At 45.6% G+C, this 14,890-nt stretch overlaps 2 protein-coding genes across 2 annotated transcripts; both read left to right on the top strand.

The window, feature by feature from the left end:
• The first annotated feature begins 315 nt into the window (after window positions 1-315).
• Window positions 316-10,641, top strand: LOC120499936 (histone H3-like). Its single transcript, XM_039704226.1, has 3 exons — window positions 316-678; window positions 7,018-7,028; window positions 10,298-10,641. The coding sequence occupies exons 1-3, from the start codon at window positions 346-348 to the stop codon at window positions 10,608-10,610; spliced, it is 657 nt and encodes a 218-aa protein (XP_039560160.1). The 5' UTR covers window positions 316-345; the 3' UTR covers window positions 10,611-10,641.
• Window positions 10,642-13,124: 2,483 nt separating this feature from the next.
• Window positions 13,125-13,951, top strand: LOC120499933 (histone H2B 1/2/3/4/6). The gene has a single exon (XM_039704224.1). It carries the CDS (start codon window positions 13,158-13,160, stop codon window positions 13,536-13,538), a length of 381 nt encoding a protein of 126 aa, XP_039560158.1. The 5' UTR covers window positions 13,125-13,157; the 3' UTR covers window positions 13,539-13,951.
• The last annotated feature ends 939 nt before the right edge of the window (window positions 13,952-14,890 follow it).

Raw genomic sequence — 14,890 nt, 5'->3', positions numbered from 1 at the left:
AACGCTGAACACAAAGAAGTTATCGGCAGTTCTTGGAAAATTGTATTTTATTTTTACCCACTTTAAGCGGCAGAGTGATTTAATTGATTAAGGCAAGCGGCTAAAACCAGTAATATCAAACCGAAGAAAGGGAAGAGCAAGGGAAAAGGCGGGTTGGGGTTCGGAACCGCAGAGCGGGGCTCAGCAGAAGAGGGGTTAACGCGGGATTTTCAAACCTTGCCCTGAACGCGGCCGCTTCCAGCAGCCAATCACCAGGCAGCGCTGGGCTATAAAAGCCGGCGGGGAGCGCTCCCGCGGCCATCCCGGGCTGCTCTCGGTGCTTTTCTGGGCTGCACGAGCCTTGCCATGGCGCGCACGAAGCAGACGGCGCGGAAGTCGACGGGCGGCAAGGCGCCCCGCAAGCAGCTGGCCACCAAGGCTGCCCGCAAGAGCGCGCCGGCCACGGGCGGCGTCAAGAAGCCGCACCGCTACCGGCCCGGCACGGTGGCGCTGCGCGAGATCCGGCGCTACCAGAAGTCCACGGAGCTGCTGATCCGCAAGCTGCCCTTCCAGCGCCTGGTGCGCGAGATCGCGCAGGACTTCAAGACCGACCTGCGCTTCCAGAGCTCGGCCGTCATGGCGCTGCAGGAGGCCAGCGAGGCCTACCTGGTGGGGCTCTTCGAGGACACCAACCTCTGCGCCATCCACGCCAAGCGCGTCACCATCATGCCCAAGGACATCTTGCGGGCAGCCTTGGTGGCCAGCTGCTTGCGGGGCGCCTTGCCGCCCGTCGACTTCCGCGCCGTCTGCTTCGTGCGCGCCATCACAGCCCCCGACAGCGAGCGCTCTGGAACAGCGGCACGGCGCCCCCTCGAGCCCCTTTTATAGAGCAGGCGGCCCCGCCTCCCCGCCGCTGATTGGCCAGAGCAGCGGAGAATTCTATTGGGCTGCGGCTGGAGCCGCTCCGAGCTCCAGCGGTTCCGAACAAATCCTGCGTTGTTTCCTTTGTGATAGAGAAAGTCAACATCTGTCCGTGTTTTACTTACGTTCTATTTCTAATATTTTTTCCCCAAAACTGTTTCTCTATGGTACTTGTGGCTCTGTATTCTAAGACATGCAATTACTTTTAAGGATTTACCTGAAGAGAACGACAATCCCCCCAAAACCCCACACCATCCAAAACAAACTCATAAGCAAAAAACGAAACAAACAAAAAATAAAAAAGCAAAAATAAAATAAAAAAACCCAAGCAAACAAACAAAGAAAATAAGAAGCAGAACAAAAACACCCCACCGCGCTAGGTTTAGGATGGATGCAAAGCACACGGTTCCTTTGTTAATACTTCTATAACAATATAGGATAGCAAAATATAAACAACCAGTTTAAGTAGAGATTAAAATACTAGTAAGCAACGCTGAACACAAAGAAGTTATCGGCAGTTCTTGGAAAATTGTATTTTATTTTTACCCACTTTAAGCGGCAGAGTGATTTAATTGATTAAGGCAAGCGGCTAAAACCAGTAATATCAAACCGAAGAAAGGGAAGAGCAAGGGAAAAGGCGGGTTGGGGTTCGGAATCGCAGAGCGGGGCTCAGCAGAAGAGGGGTTAACGCGGGATTTTCAAACCTTGCCCTGAACGCGGCCGCTTCCAGCAGCCAATCACCAGGCAGCGCTGGGCTATAAAAGCCGGCGGGGAGCGCTCCCGCGGCCATCCCGGGCTGCTCTCGGTGCTTTTCTGGGCTGCACGAGCCTTGCCATGGCGCGCACGAAGCAGACGGCGCGTTGACTTTGTTAAACCAATTTTTCCTTTAGGGTTAAAAACTGCTTTCTACATGTTCTATCGCGCATCATTTTGCTGTGTAGAAAACGTTGTTCTCAAAGGGAAGATACCCCCTTAAAAAATGAGTGGGTTTTGTTGTATGTCTTTAAATCGTTTTTTTGAAATGTTCAAATTTGTAAAATAAGAAAGCTCTATAGCATCCTGCTCTGGTGATTAGAGAAGTTAGATGCTCTCCAAATACTTCCTGTGTATTGTAAGTCTTGTGCTGCCTTTATGTCCCTCGTTTAACTTCACCGTTTTCCACTTCATCCTTTATTATGCTAGTAGCGATATTGTATCTCGTCCACCCCTCTTTTTTTTTGCGAGGGCCCGTGGGACTCGCTTTGTCTCCGAAAGCACAAAAAGTCCTTTCCCGCCTTCCCTGCAAGGGCTCCATCCGCGCTTTCCTCTGCTCTGTCACTGCCGCTTGTGAGCGAATACTTCCTGTGTATTGTAAGTCTTGTGCTGCCTTTATGTCCCTCATTTAACTTCACCGTTTTCCACTTCATGGCTTTATTATGCTACTAGCAATATTGTATCTCGTCCACCCCCCTTAGCGTCCCGCGGGCACGTCCAGCCCATCTCAAGCACTGCTGTTTATTCCCGACATAAATGTATTTCCAAAAGTGTGGAGGAGGATGTAAGGCCGATGCAAGGATGTTTTCTGAGTCCTTTTTCCAAGTCGTGTGCTCCTTGCTGGTGTCTTGTCTAGGACCACGCCAGTGACATCTTTAATGGTTAGAGATTTCAGCTGCACGAATCTTCTCTCGTTATTGAGGCTCCCAAAAAGACGTGTTGTAGTCACCACAGATGAAGTTCTTTCCAAGAAACATCTGTGCTTGAAAACTCGGCAAGTGTAGAATCATTTCCAAATGGAGGCTCTTCCCTATCCACCGTGTTCAGTGATTTTTGTGCACCTATTTAGAAAACAGATTTCTCCCTGACTGCACATTCAGACACCACCACCCCCCAGCTCTTCTAGTAAATGGATTTTTAGTTGCCTGAGAAATGTGCATTTCTGGAATTATTTCGGACTTTACAGCACCTTTATATATATTAATGCTACAGGTAGTTTTATGTAATCTGGGGAGCCTGCTGTGCCATTGAAATATTGGAAATTGTGTCACTTTGGTTTTTCGATGCTATAAATGAGTACCGGCGGCTTTAGGGAGCTGTTGGATGGATTGAGTTAGACACAGCCTTCATTTAAACCAGGAAATAAAGAGCCACTGAGAAATGCTATGGGGAAGCATTTCTTCTGGAAAACCTAAGATTGCAAGGCTCAGTTTGGTTTTAACTGCTGATAAACTTCATTTTAGGAATATTTCCTTCTCTGTGTGAGAAACTTGGACTCTGCAGCAAAATCTGACCAATCAAGTGCCTCGGCACCATTTTCTTTCCTCTGTTTTTCTCCCTTTCAGCCATTTTCTGTTTCTGAACCTCGGAGGGTTAAAAGGGAGGGGGGAAGGCATCGGGAGTAGTGCTTTAGGAATTAAGAAATCTCTGCTGTGATTTATTCACCCCCCCACATTTGGTCATTGACATACGACTTGTGTTTTTTCTGAACAGATTTTTTTTCTTCTTCCTGTAGGATTACCACTGGGACTGCAGAAATGACATGTAGTGAAAGCTAACGCATTTCATTTTGGTGAGATGGTCATTGACATACGACTTGTGTTTTTTCTGAACAGATTTTTTTTTTCTTCCTGTAGATTACCACTGGGACTGCAGAAATGAGATGTAGTGAAAGCTAATGCATTTCATTTTGGTGAGATGACTGAAGATATGTTTACCTGGACCTGTTTGCATATGCTTATAAGAAAAAAAAAAATCAAATCAAGTAAAATAGCTTTTACTAACAGTTTATTTAGAAGATATTTGCTATCTTATAGAAGCCATTGGTCAGAGTAGTTACATTTCAGGATAATGTAGCATCAAAAATTATGGGGATTTTGTTCTTTTCTTTTCTTTTGCATGTTTAAGAAACAAATTGTATTTGAGCAGTGAGACAGGGAGACAAGTTTTATTTGTCTTCATCTCTAACTTTTCCTCTGTTCTTTTGAAGACCTCATACTGTTTTACTAAATTAAGCATTATTTGGATTCATTCAGAGAGAGTTGCATGCTCGAATAGTAAAAAAACACTTAACACTTCATCAGCTGAGAAAGGAAGATGTGCAGTGCTTTTTATTTTCTATGGGTTCATATAAACTCTAAATTATAATGACTGAGCCTGAAGTAGTTTTGGGATGTAACACACAGCAAATGAGTGGCACACAGACACAGGTGATGTAGTGCAAGATTCCCTAAGTCCAAGTGAGAATAAAAGTGGAGAATCCTCTGGGGCCAGCAAGGTTCAGCTGAATTTCTTTGCTTTTTGCAGGGGAGCCAGAGATAAAGGAGTGCTGCCAAGGCAAAGCTGGATGTGAGCAAGACCTCTGTGCTGAGCAGCTGAGGATTGGCTTGAGAGCTGCTGGTGGTGATCAAGGTGCTTTTGCAGGTGATTTTAGATCTCAGCAAGATATTTGGCTAGGACTGTTCCTGGCCCTTTAGCCATCCTCCATGGATGAACTAGCTCAAATCAAAATCATGGCCTGGAAGAATGTTCTTATCAATCCAATGAGTAAAATAGAGCACAGCCACTGACATTCAGCTGAAATACTTCATTTCATCCAAATACATAAAAGGTCTGATGACAGCATCTTTCTAGGACAAAAAATATTTGAATCAGTCCTATTTGACAGCTACTAGTTTCTGAAAAATTCTGAACAGATACATATCCACAGGAAAGCAAGGTTTTCATCTGAATTAACTATTGTAGTGTAAGTATTTTGTGAAGGTGGATTCCATGCAAGCCAGTATGCAAAGATAGGGTGTAAACATGTTTTCATCTGCACGTCCCTCTTGTGGGCTTCCTCACAACGTGAATCACCTGTTGATTCCTCCAAAGTGAAGTTTGAACTTGGCCAAGCACAGCTCTCCCACAGGCCTGGCCAGTACTGCCCTGCTGCACCACTGCCTCTCTCTCCCACTTTCAGCTCACATTCTATCTTCAGCCTGGGCATCAGATTGTAAAAGTGCAAACAACATTGTCACAACACCATGAACGTTTATTAAAATTTTATATGGTTAGAAAGTACTTTGTCAGTCACTCCTATTATGGAATTAATTACACTGGGCACAACAGCAGGGTCTGAGCCTAGATTCCTGCTGATTAATGCACTTGTCCAAGTGAAGGTTTCCAACTTGTCTTTCTCAGGCTACAGCTTGAGTTGGGTGGACCTGTAGAGTGAACACTGCACCAAAAATTAACCTTCAGTCCCAGACAGGCCACCCAGCACTCAATTCCCAAGCCCATCAGTTGCTTTTGGTCAGTTGTCTGTTTTGTGTGGTTGGTTTTTGTGTTTTGTTTTTTTTTCATCTGACATTACCCCAATTCTTGGAGTTGTTTCCTTGGTCCTTCCTTAAATTTTTTATTCTGCTTTGGACTAATTCTATGTTAGCAGCATTGGCTTTTAACAAAACCTTTCATTTCGGTCAGCTCTTGTGGCCTGATGCTACAACCACTCCAGCCACTAATGCTAAACTACTTAATACATCATGAGAATATGCAGAATACAGTTAATGAAAATTTCCTGTAAAGGACTATGAAGTAGCACAAGATGGAAAGCTCTGTTCTCAGTGAAGCTGTTAAGGCAGTACCAGGGTTTAGTAATAAAACAACAACAACAAACTAAAGGAACATTAATATACAAAACCAATGCAAACTGAGTTTGAATTAAATCCCTTTGTACATAAAACAATGTAAGCCCATCTGGCTGGGGGCCTCAGCCCCAGTCTGTGATGACTGATAGGGATCAGAGAAACAAAACCTGCAGCTCCAGGGACACTGGGGTGGCAAAAGACATGCCCCAACCTTGCTCACTCCATACTGTTGTCATCTCCGTGGTGCCCTGCATCTCAGTCTAAAGGTGCTTTTAGGTTTGGCTTCAGGTTCAAAGAGCCACCAAGTCTAGAGCTCCAGGGGCACTGGTGCCACCAAAGACATGCCAAGGCGAGTATGGCACTGCCCCAGCCCTGCTTTCTCCACACCTTTCTCCTCCAGGCCATCCAGAGTGCTGGGCACTTCAGCCTCAGCCCAAGCCTGCTCTCAGGGTAAGGTGTGAGCATCACAAAACCCACACCTGCAGGGACACTGGGGTGGCAAAGGACATGTCAAGGGCAGCGTGGCCCTGCTCCAACGCTGCTCCCTCCTCACCTCTCTCATCTGGGTCACCTGTGGTGCTTTATCCAGTGTACATGTATTGACAATGTTCAGCTCCATGGCTGGTTCCCCCTCCTTCAGGTTCTGTTACCCTTAAGCACTGTGAGGTTTTAGTCCATTAACATGAAGATGCTTTTTTAATGGGCTTGATGACTTTGTCTTTACACATCTGCCAGGTCTGTACTCTGCTGTGCTGTCAGCTGTTCTCATGTGGGGGTTAAATGTAGTTAAAATATTAAAAACCTGATTATGTATCCTCTGTGTCCCTATTGCTTTTCTCTCTGCACTTTATTCTTGCTCCTCCCTCTCTGTGTCTGAAGATCTAATGCCATGAGTATTTGATGTATTTCTGAGTATGCCCCTTTCTCTCTGCATACGCATTTTTATTTATTATGCTATTCCAAGCACAGCACTGGTTCATCAGAATGGATCTGTAAAGCTATACCAAATTTTGGCCTGTAAGAGCTTCAACTTGTGATGCCATCAGTAGGAAAGTAATTGATCCAGAGGGCACATGATGTACTTTTCTGTGAGTGTTCCATATGATCCCTTGGGTTTTAGGACAGTATGCCAGCGTTGTAATGAACACAAGGATCTAGAGCTGAAGGCATGATGTGAGAGGCACGACAAAACAAAAAAAAAACACACACAAAAAAACCAAAACCACATAAACAAAACAGTGTTTCTGAGACACAGCTTTTCAGGAACAGTCAAATGTAAATCTCTGTGTGTTTTAGATGCCCACTCTGTGCTGAGGTCTGAGCATTTCCTGAATGAATTCCAACTACTGATAATATATGGAAACCAGGTAAGGTCTCCATTGCACCAATGCAATGATGAGTAGCACAATTCAGAATTTCTGAATGCTTTGCTGCAGTCAAGTAGCTCTGTCAAAAGCCTTGTCACACTGAGATTGAAGGACTTCTAAGCAACAAACAGGGCCAGCTGCAATTCAAGTTAGTTGTGTTGTGAATAGAATATTAAGGAAGGTCATCTTCCCCTCCTTTTTCCTAAATGAAGGATGCTGTTGGTTGCTCAAACTGAATGTTGTTTTCCTTATTTGGGCCAGTTTGATCTTCTCATCGGTTGTCCCAGGCAGACTCATATGACATGTTGCTGTTGTTTTGTTTTTAGGAAAAAGGAACAAAAATTAAGATCACTACATGGATATGGACTAGTTCACTTCCAGGAGAGATGCATTTAAGAGTCTAAGAGTGATAAATATGCAGACAGCAAATAAAAATTGAGGGGTTGCCAACATTTGTCACTCAGGCTCCTTTGGCATTCTCAGTGTAGGCCAACATAACACAGAAATATTTCCAGAACAAAGTGTCACCTCACCTCTGCATCCAATGCTTGAAAACTGTAACAGCCTGCAGCATTTCCAGGCCAGTCCTTGCTGTTTTGCTGGTTGTTTAGGCAGGTGCAGGCAGAGTTTGAGTTCACCCCACAGCAGTAGCACGAGTGCAGCCTGCACAGAAATAAAAAGAAAAGCGAGTTCAATACTGATTACATGATGTGAGGACTGAATTAAATTGTTATGTGTGTGTGTATGCATGTGTACATGCAGTCATTATATGTTTCCAAAGATGTGTTACTGGGATCTTTAAATGGGAAGAATAGGAATTTCTTAACATCCTTATAAAATTCACCTAGTTTAAAGGCCCTGAAATGCGTGGCTGCAAGACTACATTTCAGAGGTATTTTATAATATACAGTATTTTGCAAGCAGCTGTATATGTTGTATTTTAAGAACACTTTCAAATAATAAAACTTTTTATCCTCATGAATATAGGGGATGGGGTTGATTTGTTGTTTTGTTTTTTACACATTATAAATAATGTTTGAGTTACTTTTTATCCTCAATTGAACTAAAAGTACAGCATGAAGTTCACACTAATTCACCCAAGTGTCCCAAGATAGAGTCAGAACTCAGCTGCCAGGAGAGACATCCTCACACCCCCCTGTCCTTGGAAATGCAGAGCAGAGCTCCCAGAGCCTCCCTGAGCCTCCACCAGGTATTTACTCTTGCAGAAGGGATCGTGTCCTACTCCTCCTTCCCTTGGATGTCTTTCCACAACTGTTTCATTTCTCCATCAGTCTGTATTTAACGTGCTGGGTTTGGGGTTGGAGCTGCTAATTGCTTTTGATTTTTAAGTGTGCCAGGCTGATGTGGCTGCAGGGTGTCCCACACGTGCTGATGGATGGATCACTGCCCTGTGGAAGGCTCCAGCTTCTGGAACGTAGGAATTAAATAAAATAGAAGGTGCCTGTCAGAAGGTGACCAACCAGGAGAGCCAAGAGGGCCTCATGTCAGGGAAGAATAAAAATCAAATGCACTGTGGTACATCCCTAAATGCTGGAGTCACAATTCCAAACCGGGAGTTCCCTGAGTTATAAAATAGTCTTTCAGTAAGCTGGCATTTCACAAAAGAAGGCTGAAGAGTTTTGGACAAAGTTGTCTGCTGCAGAGGGAAATAGGAAAAGAGCTAAAAGAAAACCACAGATACTAAAACAAGCATGCAAACAAACAAATGGCCCCTGAAAACCAACCAAGCCCAGGATTGTTTCATTATGTTCCTGTGTTTGGAAAATGTAATTTGGATAAATCTATCTTACAAAAAGATATCAAATTCCTTTTTGAACATGTGTCTACTACACTTTTGAGGGGATAAGTGAGAGGAGGTAAAGAGAGAAATTTCTTACCCTAAAATGAGTGAGTCATTAATACAAAAGAAGGATGCTAGGCCATGAGGACATTGTTACAGCAGCACTTTTTTTCCCTTCCCTTTTTCAAAGAAGTTACACAAAATTGTGCCAGTGAAAATGTTTTATAATGCTAACAGTTCTCAGAATATGAACACTAAATGCAAATTAAAAGAGAAATCACACCAAAACAAAATCCCTAAAGGATTCTTTGGGAAATTCTTATTTTCACACTTCTTGAAGACTTATTTATTTCTATGTCAATATTCCTCTATTAACTGTAAAGATTATTTATTATAACCCAAAATAAATTGAAATTTCTGATTTGTTTTTTGCTGTTGAAATTAGAAAAGGAAAATGCCAAGTCGCCCCAAATGTTTTATAGTTGTGAAAATTATTTTAATCTTAATATACAGTCATTTAATAGTGTCTGTGTCAGGAAAAATTTATTAGTTTATGTAATTCTGCATTAATCCAGGAAATTTAGTAGTACTTGAACATTGATCTGTATTTTAGTGTTGACTGTAAAAACATGAGTAGCATTCCTATTTTAAATGGCACATGTTTAGCAAGGGGATAACCCAAACATTAACATGAGAAAATCAAAATACTCTTTAATTTCCATTACAGTGCAGAACAAGAACAGGTCTCCTACTTCCCGAGTAGGAAGCATTTCCAGAAAATCTTGTTGCAAGCAGTGGCTTCTTCCTTACGGTCTCTTCTTTTAGGATTCCCTATGCTCTCAGCTTTCCTAGAAATGGTCAAAAATGCATAGATAGGTAAAAGTATGAGGGACAAGATGAACATGTCAGCACACGTGTGCGCTTGTGTTTGTAGGGAAACAAACAAACAAAGCCCAGTAAAACAAACACAGGCCACAGAACTGTTCATGCTTTGTTCCTCACTAGGGAAATTCAACATTACACTAAAAAAAAGGGAAAAAAGTAAAAGCCTTCTACATAACACGGCTTGAGAGTTTCCTTCCCCTCCTATTTTAAACAGAAATAACTCAGTAACAGAAGGAAGCTGTAGGACGCAGAGGACAAGGTTGGCAGAGATTACATAAATCCTCCCGAGGAAGGTGTCTATGCAGGCAAATGCTAATAACCAGAACATTAAAAAGGAACCCTTGAAGGGTCCAAAGCACAAGCCGGGCGAGCGGGCAGAGCAGCGGAGGCGGGGCGGGAGCGCCAGGCGAGGGCCCGCATTGGTAGGATTTTGCCGCAGACCCGCGGGCAGCGGGGAAGGAAGGAGCAGGGGGCGCAGGGAGCGGGTGCGGCAGTGCCCGCGCTGCTGCCGGGCCGCGGGGTCGCCGAGCTCCGCGGGCGCGGGCAGCGCGCAGGGGCCGGCACGGGAGCGGGACCGCGCCTGCGCCGCGCCTCGCGGGAACCGCCACAGCCGCGCGGGGAGGGGAGGACGGGCAGGAGACCCCGCCTCTTTCTGCAGTCCTCAACCAGGTCGGCTCCTGAGTAATAAAGGGACGCTGAGGGCGGATGGCGGCGCGCAGTTGAACGGCTGTGGGAAACGCGAGCATGTCTGGCAGGGGCAAGGGCGGCAAGGGGCTCGGCAAGGGCGGCGCCAAGCGGCACCGCAAGGTGCTGCGCGACAACATCCAGGGCATCACCAAGCCGGCCATCCGCCGCCTGGCGCGGCGCGGCGGCGTCAAGCGCATCTCGGGGCTCATCTACGAGGAGACGCGCGGCGTGCTCAAGGTCTTCCTGGAGAACGTCATCCGCGACGCCGTCACCTACACGGAGCACGCCAAGAGGAAGACGGTCACGGCCATGGACGTGGTCTACGCCCTCAAGCGCCAGGGCCGCACTCTCTACGGCTTTGGCGGCTAAACTTCCAAGAGTTCAAATTCATCCCGTTTTAAACACCGGCGGGGCCCGCAGAGCCGCGTCCCGCCCGCGCTGCGCCGCTGGCAGCGAGCCGAGCCCCGGCAGAGGGCCCGGCCCGGCGGGGAACGAGTGGGCGCTGCGGTCCCGCTGCTACCGTAAATGAACCCTTTTACCGAGAGCTCAGAAACAGGAGTAATGTTTAATGTTAAACAAAAGCTACGCTTTTGTTTGTTTGGTTTATTCCCTGTGAGTGCGACACTTTAAATTTTCACCCTGAGGGAATTGTTTTGTGTGTCCCACGTCCCAGACTCAATGATCACACAGCTTTGTTTTGGTTATGGGACTGATGTGTTGCTGAAGGAGCTGATTTCTGTCTCTTGGTGCTAATACCTATGACAAAAACCTACACCGCTCTATGTGCTTTTAAAAATTAGCATGTGTTCAGTGATTTTCATGGTGCCACTCTTTACTGATAGCTATTGAACTATTCCTTTCAATGTTTTGGGGTTTTTCCATTTAGTATTACTTTTTTGAACACAAACCAGGATTTTTTTATTTACAGCTGCATTCATTTTAATGAGTCCCATCATCTTAATCACCTTTAGTAGTTTTCAGTGTCCATATGTTTGGCTTTTTGGGTTTTGTTTTGGTTTTGTTTTTTTTTTTTTTTTTAATGCATGGTTGAATTCCTCCCCTTCTTTATTCTTTTCTTCTACCTTGGCCATTTTTAGTACACTTATTTTTTGCTGTCGAAATGTGACACATATATTTAATGTTTCTCCAGGGAGTTATAGGGTCTTCAGATGATAGCAACACTCAGCAATTTACAAAACTAGAAAACTTGCAGCTACAGAAAACAATGTACAGAGAAAGTCATACAGTTATGCCTAAATTTTCAGTCCCAACAACTAAAATATCTACAATAGCTGCCCACGGCCTTGCAACCCAGCTTCTCAAATGTGATTCTAAGGCTCATCATGCACTTTAAAAACTTTCCCAAATAATCCCAACCACAAGCCAGGTATCTCATCATCAGTAAATTTGTAATTTTCCCTGTTGCTATGTGCTGTCTCCTCTTGATGGCCAAGTTGTTCTTTACCTTTTCCTGGGACTTCTTGGTTCTTTTCTCTGTGTTCCCCATAGAAAATTACACCACATTAAAATGAATTTTTGTTCAGGAATGGATCTAAATCTCCACCAAATATCCCTGTTCTGGATGAGAGGCAGCAGGGCTGCAGAGGGAGGGCAGGATTAAAACACAGCAGCGGGATAACCAGGGTAGATTAAGCTGCTCTTTTCCACACTGCCTTCTCCTCCTGAGTTCAGGAGAAATGTAACAGCAGAAGCAATGTCAAGCAAGCCTTTCTCACTGGGAAGGAAAAGTATCCCAAATATTTATTTGACTGCTTCCCTTCAGACATTTTGCATACAGGCCGGAGATCACTGTGGATCTGTGCTTCTGCTCAGCATGGTGAAAAGGAAAAAAGAGCAGAAGCAAGTCCAGCTGCTAAAATCTTTCTTCACTTGTTCCAGATAGGTGGCAGGAGCCTACACAAGACACCTCTCTCCTCTGATACCAGGTAAGCCCAGTCTTAAATCCCTCATTTTCAGTTCAGATTAAGAGAAGACCCTTTAAAGAATATTCATTAATTGCTTTGGAAATCTAGTTCACCACATCGTGGATTTTATTTAGAAGGAAAAACAAGTTTCCAACTTCTGAATAGTCCTTAAGGTTTCCAAAAGTAAATAGCATCATGTTTTCCTGTTGCCCAATAACGTCATATTAAAAGAAAACTGCTTGATTTTCTGTTTTGCGATAATTTCAAACTGCAGAATAAAATCCGCACCTAATTTTTAGGGTTATCATGGTTTTGATTTAAACATATACTTCCAATATTTATTCCATCTGAGAAGAAATCCAATCATTTCATGTTACAAGTTAAATCACAGCTTCCATTTCATTTAAATTGATTTAAAAAACCCCACACTATATGGGCCAAAAGGATTAGTTCTAAACACTATTAGCAGTGTTTGCATTCTAGTCTCCATATCTTTCCTGGTTGCATCTTTTTCCCCTTCACATTTATCTTGTGGCTGTTACAAAAGCAGACTATTCTATGAAGCATGTAGGTATGCTCCTTCTTGTAGGAAAAAAAAAAATAAAAAGAAAAAAAAAAGAGAGTAGCAGAAGACCTCACAAGTTGTTTGTTTCTGGGTTTGGGTTTGTTTTTCCCTCAGAAATGCTCTTAACTGGGTTTCGCTGCTGCCCTGACCCCGAGCCGGGAGAGGCGGAGCTCGGACAGCCAAGGCTGGGATTGAAAGGGCTCGTTCTGATTGGCTGGCAGCATTCGCATCACCGGCCAATCCCAGCGTGGTGTTTGAACAGCACCAATAGCAGAGCACTCCGTTCTGCGAGTGACGTCATGCGCCAGCTGTCCAATTGCAGCGCTGCCTTCTGATACCAGGGATTTGCATAAGGGCCCTATAAATAGGGCGGTAATCGCATTACCCGGCACTGCGCTGTGAGCGAGCCCGCGCCGCGCTGCAGCCATGCCCGAGCCCGCCAAGTCCGCGCCCGCGCCCAAGAAGGGCTCCAAGAAAGCCGTCACCAAGACGCAGAAGAAGGGCGACAAGAAGCGCAAGAAGAGCCGCAAGGAGAGCTACTCGATCTACGTGTACAAGGTGCTGAAGCAGGTGCACCCCGACACGGGCATCTCGTCCAAGGCCATGGGCATCATGAACTCCTTCGTCAACGACATCTTCGAGCGCATCGCGGGCGAGGCGTCGCGCCTGGCGCACTACAACAAGCGCTCCACCATCACGTCGCGGGAGATCCAGACGGCCGTGCGCCTGCTGCTGCCCGGCGAGCTGGCCAAGCACGCCGTGTCCGAGGGCACCAAGGCCGTCACCAAGTACACCAGCTCCAAGTAGGGCGTCTCGGACCGTCGCTTTTAACCCAAAGGCTCTTTTAAGAGCCACCCACATTTTCAATAAAAGGGCTGAATCAGTGGTTTTAGTGGGGAGGTATGTAAATAGCTTAACATTTGTGCGTTAATTATTCAATCACGTGGTGCTCTAGCAAGTTTAAATGTACATACAGATTTTTTTTTGATAAGTTTACCTTGTCTATGCGCGGTATATAAACTTGGTCAAAACCTCTAATCCGGTTCCTTCTCAAAAGGGATTTGAAAGGAGCTTGTCCAATTCAGAGTCCCGCGGGGGAAGGTGAAATAGTTTTTAAGTTTCCTAAGGGTTAAATGCCTTTTACTCGAAACATGAAGCATTTACTTTCAGTGCACTGCAACATTAAAATAAAAAAGGTTTTTTCTGTCTTGGCTGATTAATTCTGAGGCGGGTTTGTATAGGTAGCAGGATAACATTTTCCCAACGACGGGGTCTCGGGCTAAAAACACCAACGCCCCCGAGTCACGCAGGAGAAAACTGCCGAGGAGAGGGGCCGGTCGGTGACTGAGGTGAGCCGGGGCGGACGGCGCAGGCAGCGGGGCCGCGCTGCAGCCGCCGCCGGACAGCGCCGCTCTTGGCGGCGGCCTTGGCGCCGGGCGCGGAGACGGCGGGAGCGGCTACGGGCGCGGTCTCGGACATGGTGCGGCAGCGGGGACAGCACTGGGCCCGGCGCTTGCCGGCCGCCCCCTATTTATAGAGCGGAGCCGCGCGCTGATTGGTGCGCTGCAGGGCCCGCCCCGCCGCTCGGCTGAGAGCGCCCTGCGCGCCGCTCATTTTGTGTTTCTTAGGAGCCGAAAACGGGTGTTTTTGTCAGAATTTCCGCCACCGACACCCCCCCAGTTCGCAGCGGCGTGGAGAAGAGAGACTCTTGTTGCCCTCGGCCGAGTTTCTTTTCGAAGAGGCAACGGGTGAGCTAAAAAAGAGGCGATAAACACTGAGTCCTGGACCTGAACAGACCTCGGGAGACAGAAACTTTTGTTTTTCCTTCTAAATAAAATCCGCGATGTGGGGAACTGGATTTCCAAAGCAATTAATTCATGTTCTTTAAAGGGTCTTCTCTTAATCTGAACCGAAAACGAGGGATTTAAATCGATATTTTAGTCACAATTTGATTTCAAAGAGGAGTAAGTAACACAGGCTCATCCTGAGCACTGAATATGGATTAGAAATTACCTCCTTTGTCCAGAATCATTTACCTCTTTCAAAATAATGAAGAGAAATTCAATTAGTGCATTATGCAGCAAGGCAAGGAGCAGGTTAAAGTCCCCTGAAGGGTTTTTTGTCCCACCAGAGGAGGTGACTTTTTACAGCACAGCAGT

The sequence above is a fragment of the Passer montanus genome, unplaced genomic scaffold (assembly GCF_014805655.1).
Source record: "Passer montanus isolate IOZ18808 unplaced genomic scaffold, ASM1480565v1 scaffold17, whole genome shotgun sequence".
Lineage (NCBI taxonomy): Eukaryota > Metazoa > Chordata > Aves > Passeriformes > Passeridae > Passer > Passer montanus.
Note: the sequence above shows the minus strand (reverse complement) of the source record. Positions and strands in the feature narration are given on the sequence as shown.

Bases quoted from the DNA above. Each gene is read 5' to 3' on its own strand.
- LOC120499936 (XM_039704226.1), top strand. From the start codon at position 346: ATGGCGCGCACGAAGCAGACGGCGCGGAAGTCGACGGGCGGCAAGGCG.
- LOC120499933 (XM_039704224.1), top strand. From the start codon at position 13,158: ATGCCCGAGCCCGCCAAGTCCGCGCCCGCGCCCAAGAAGGGCTCCAAG.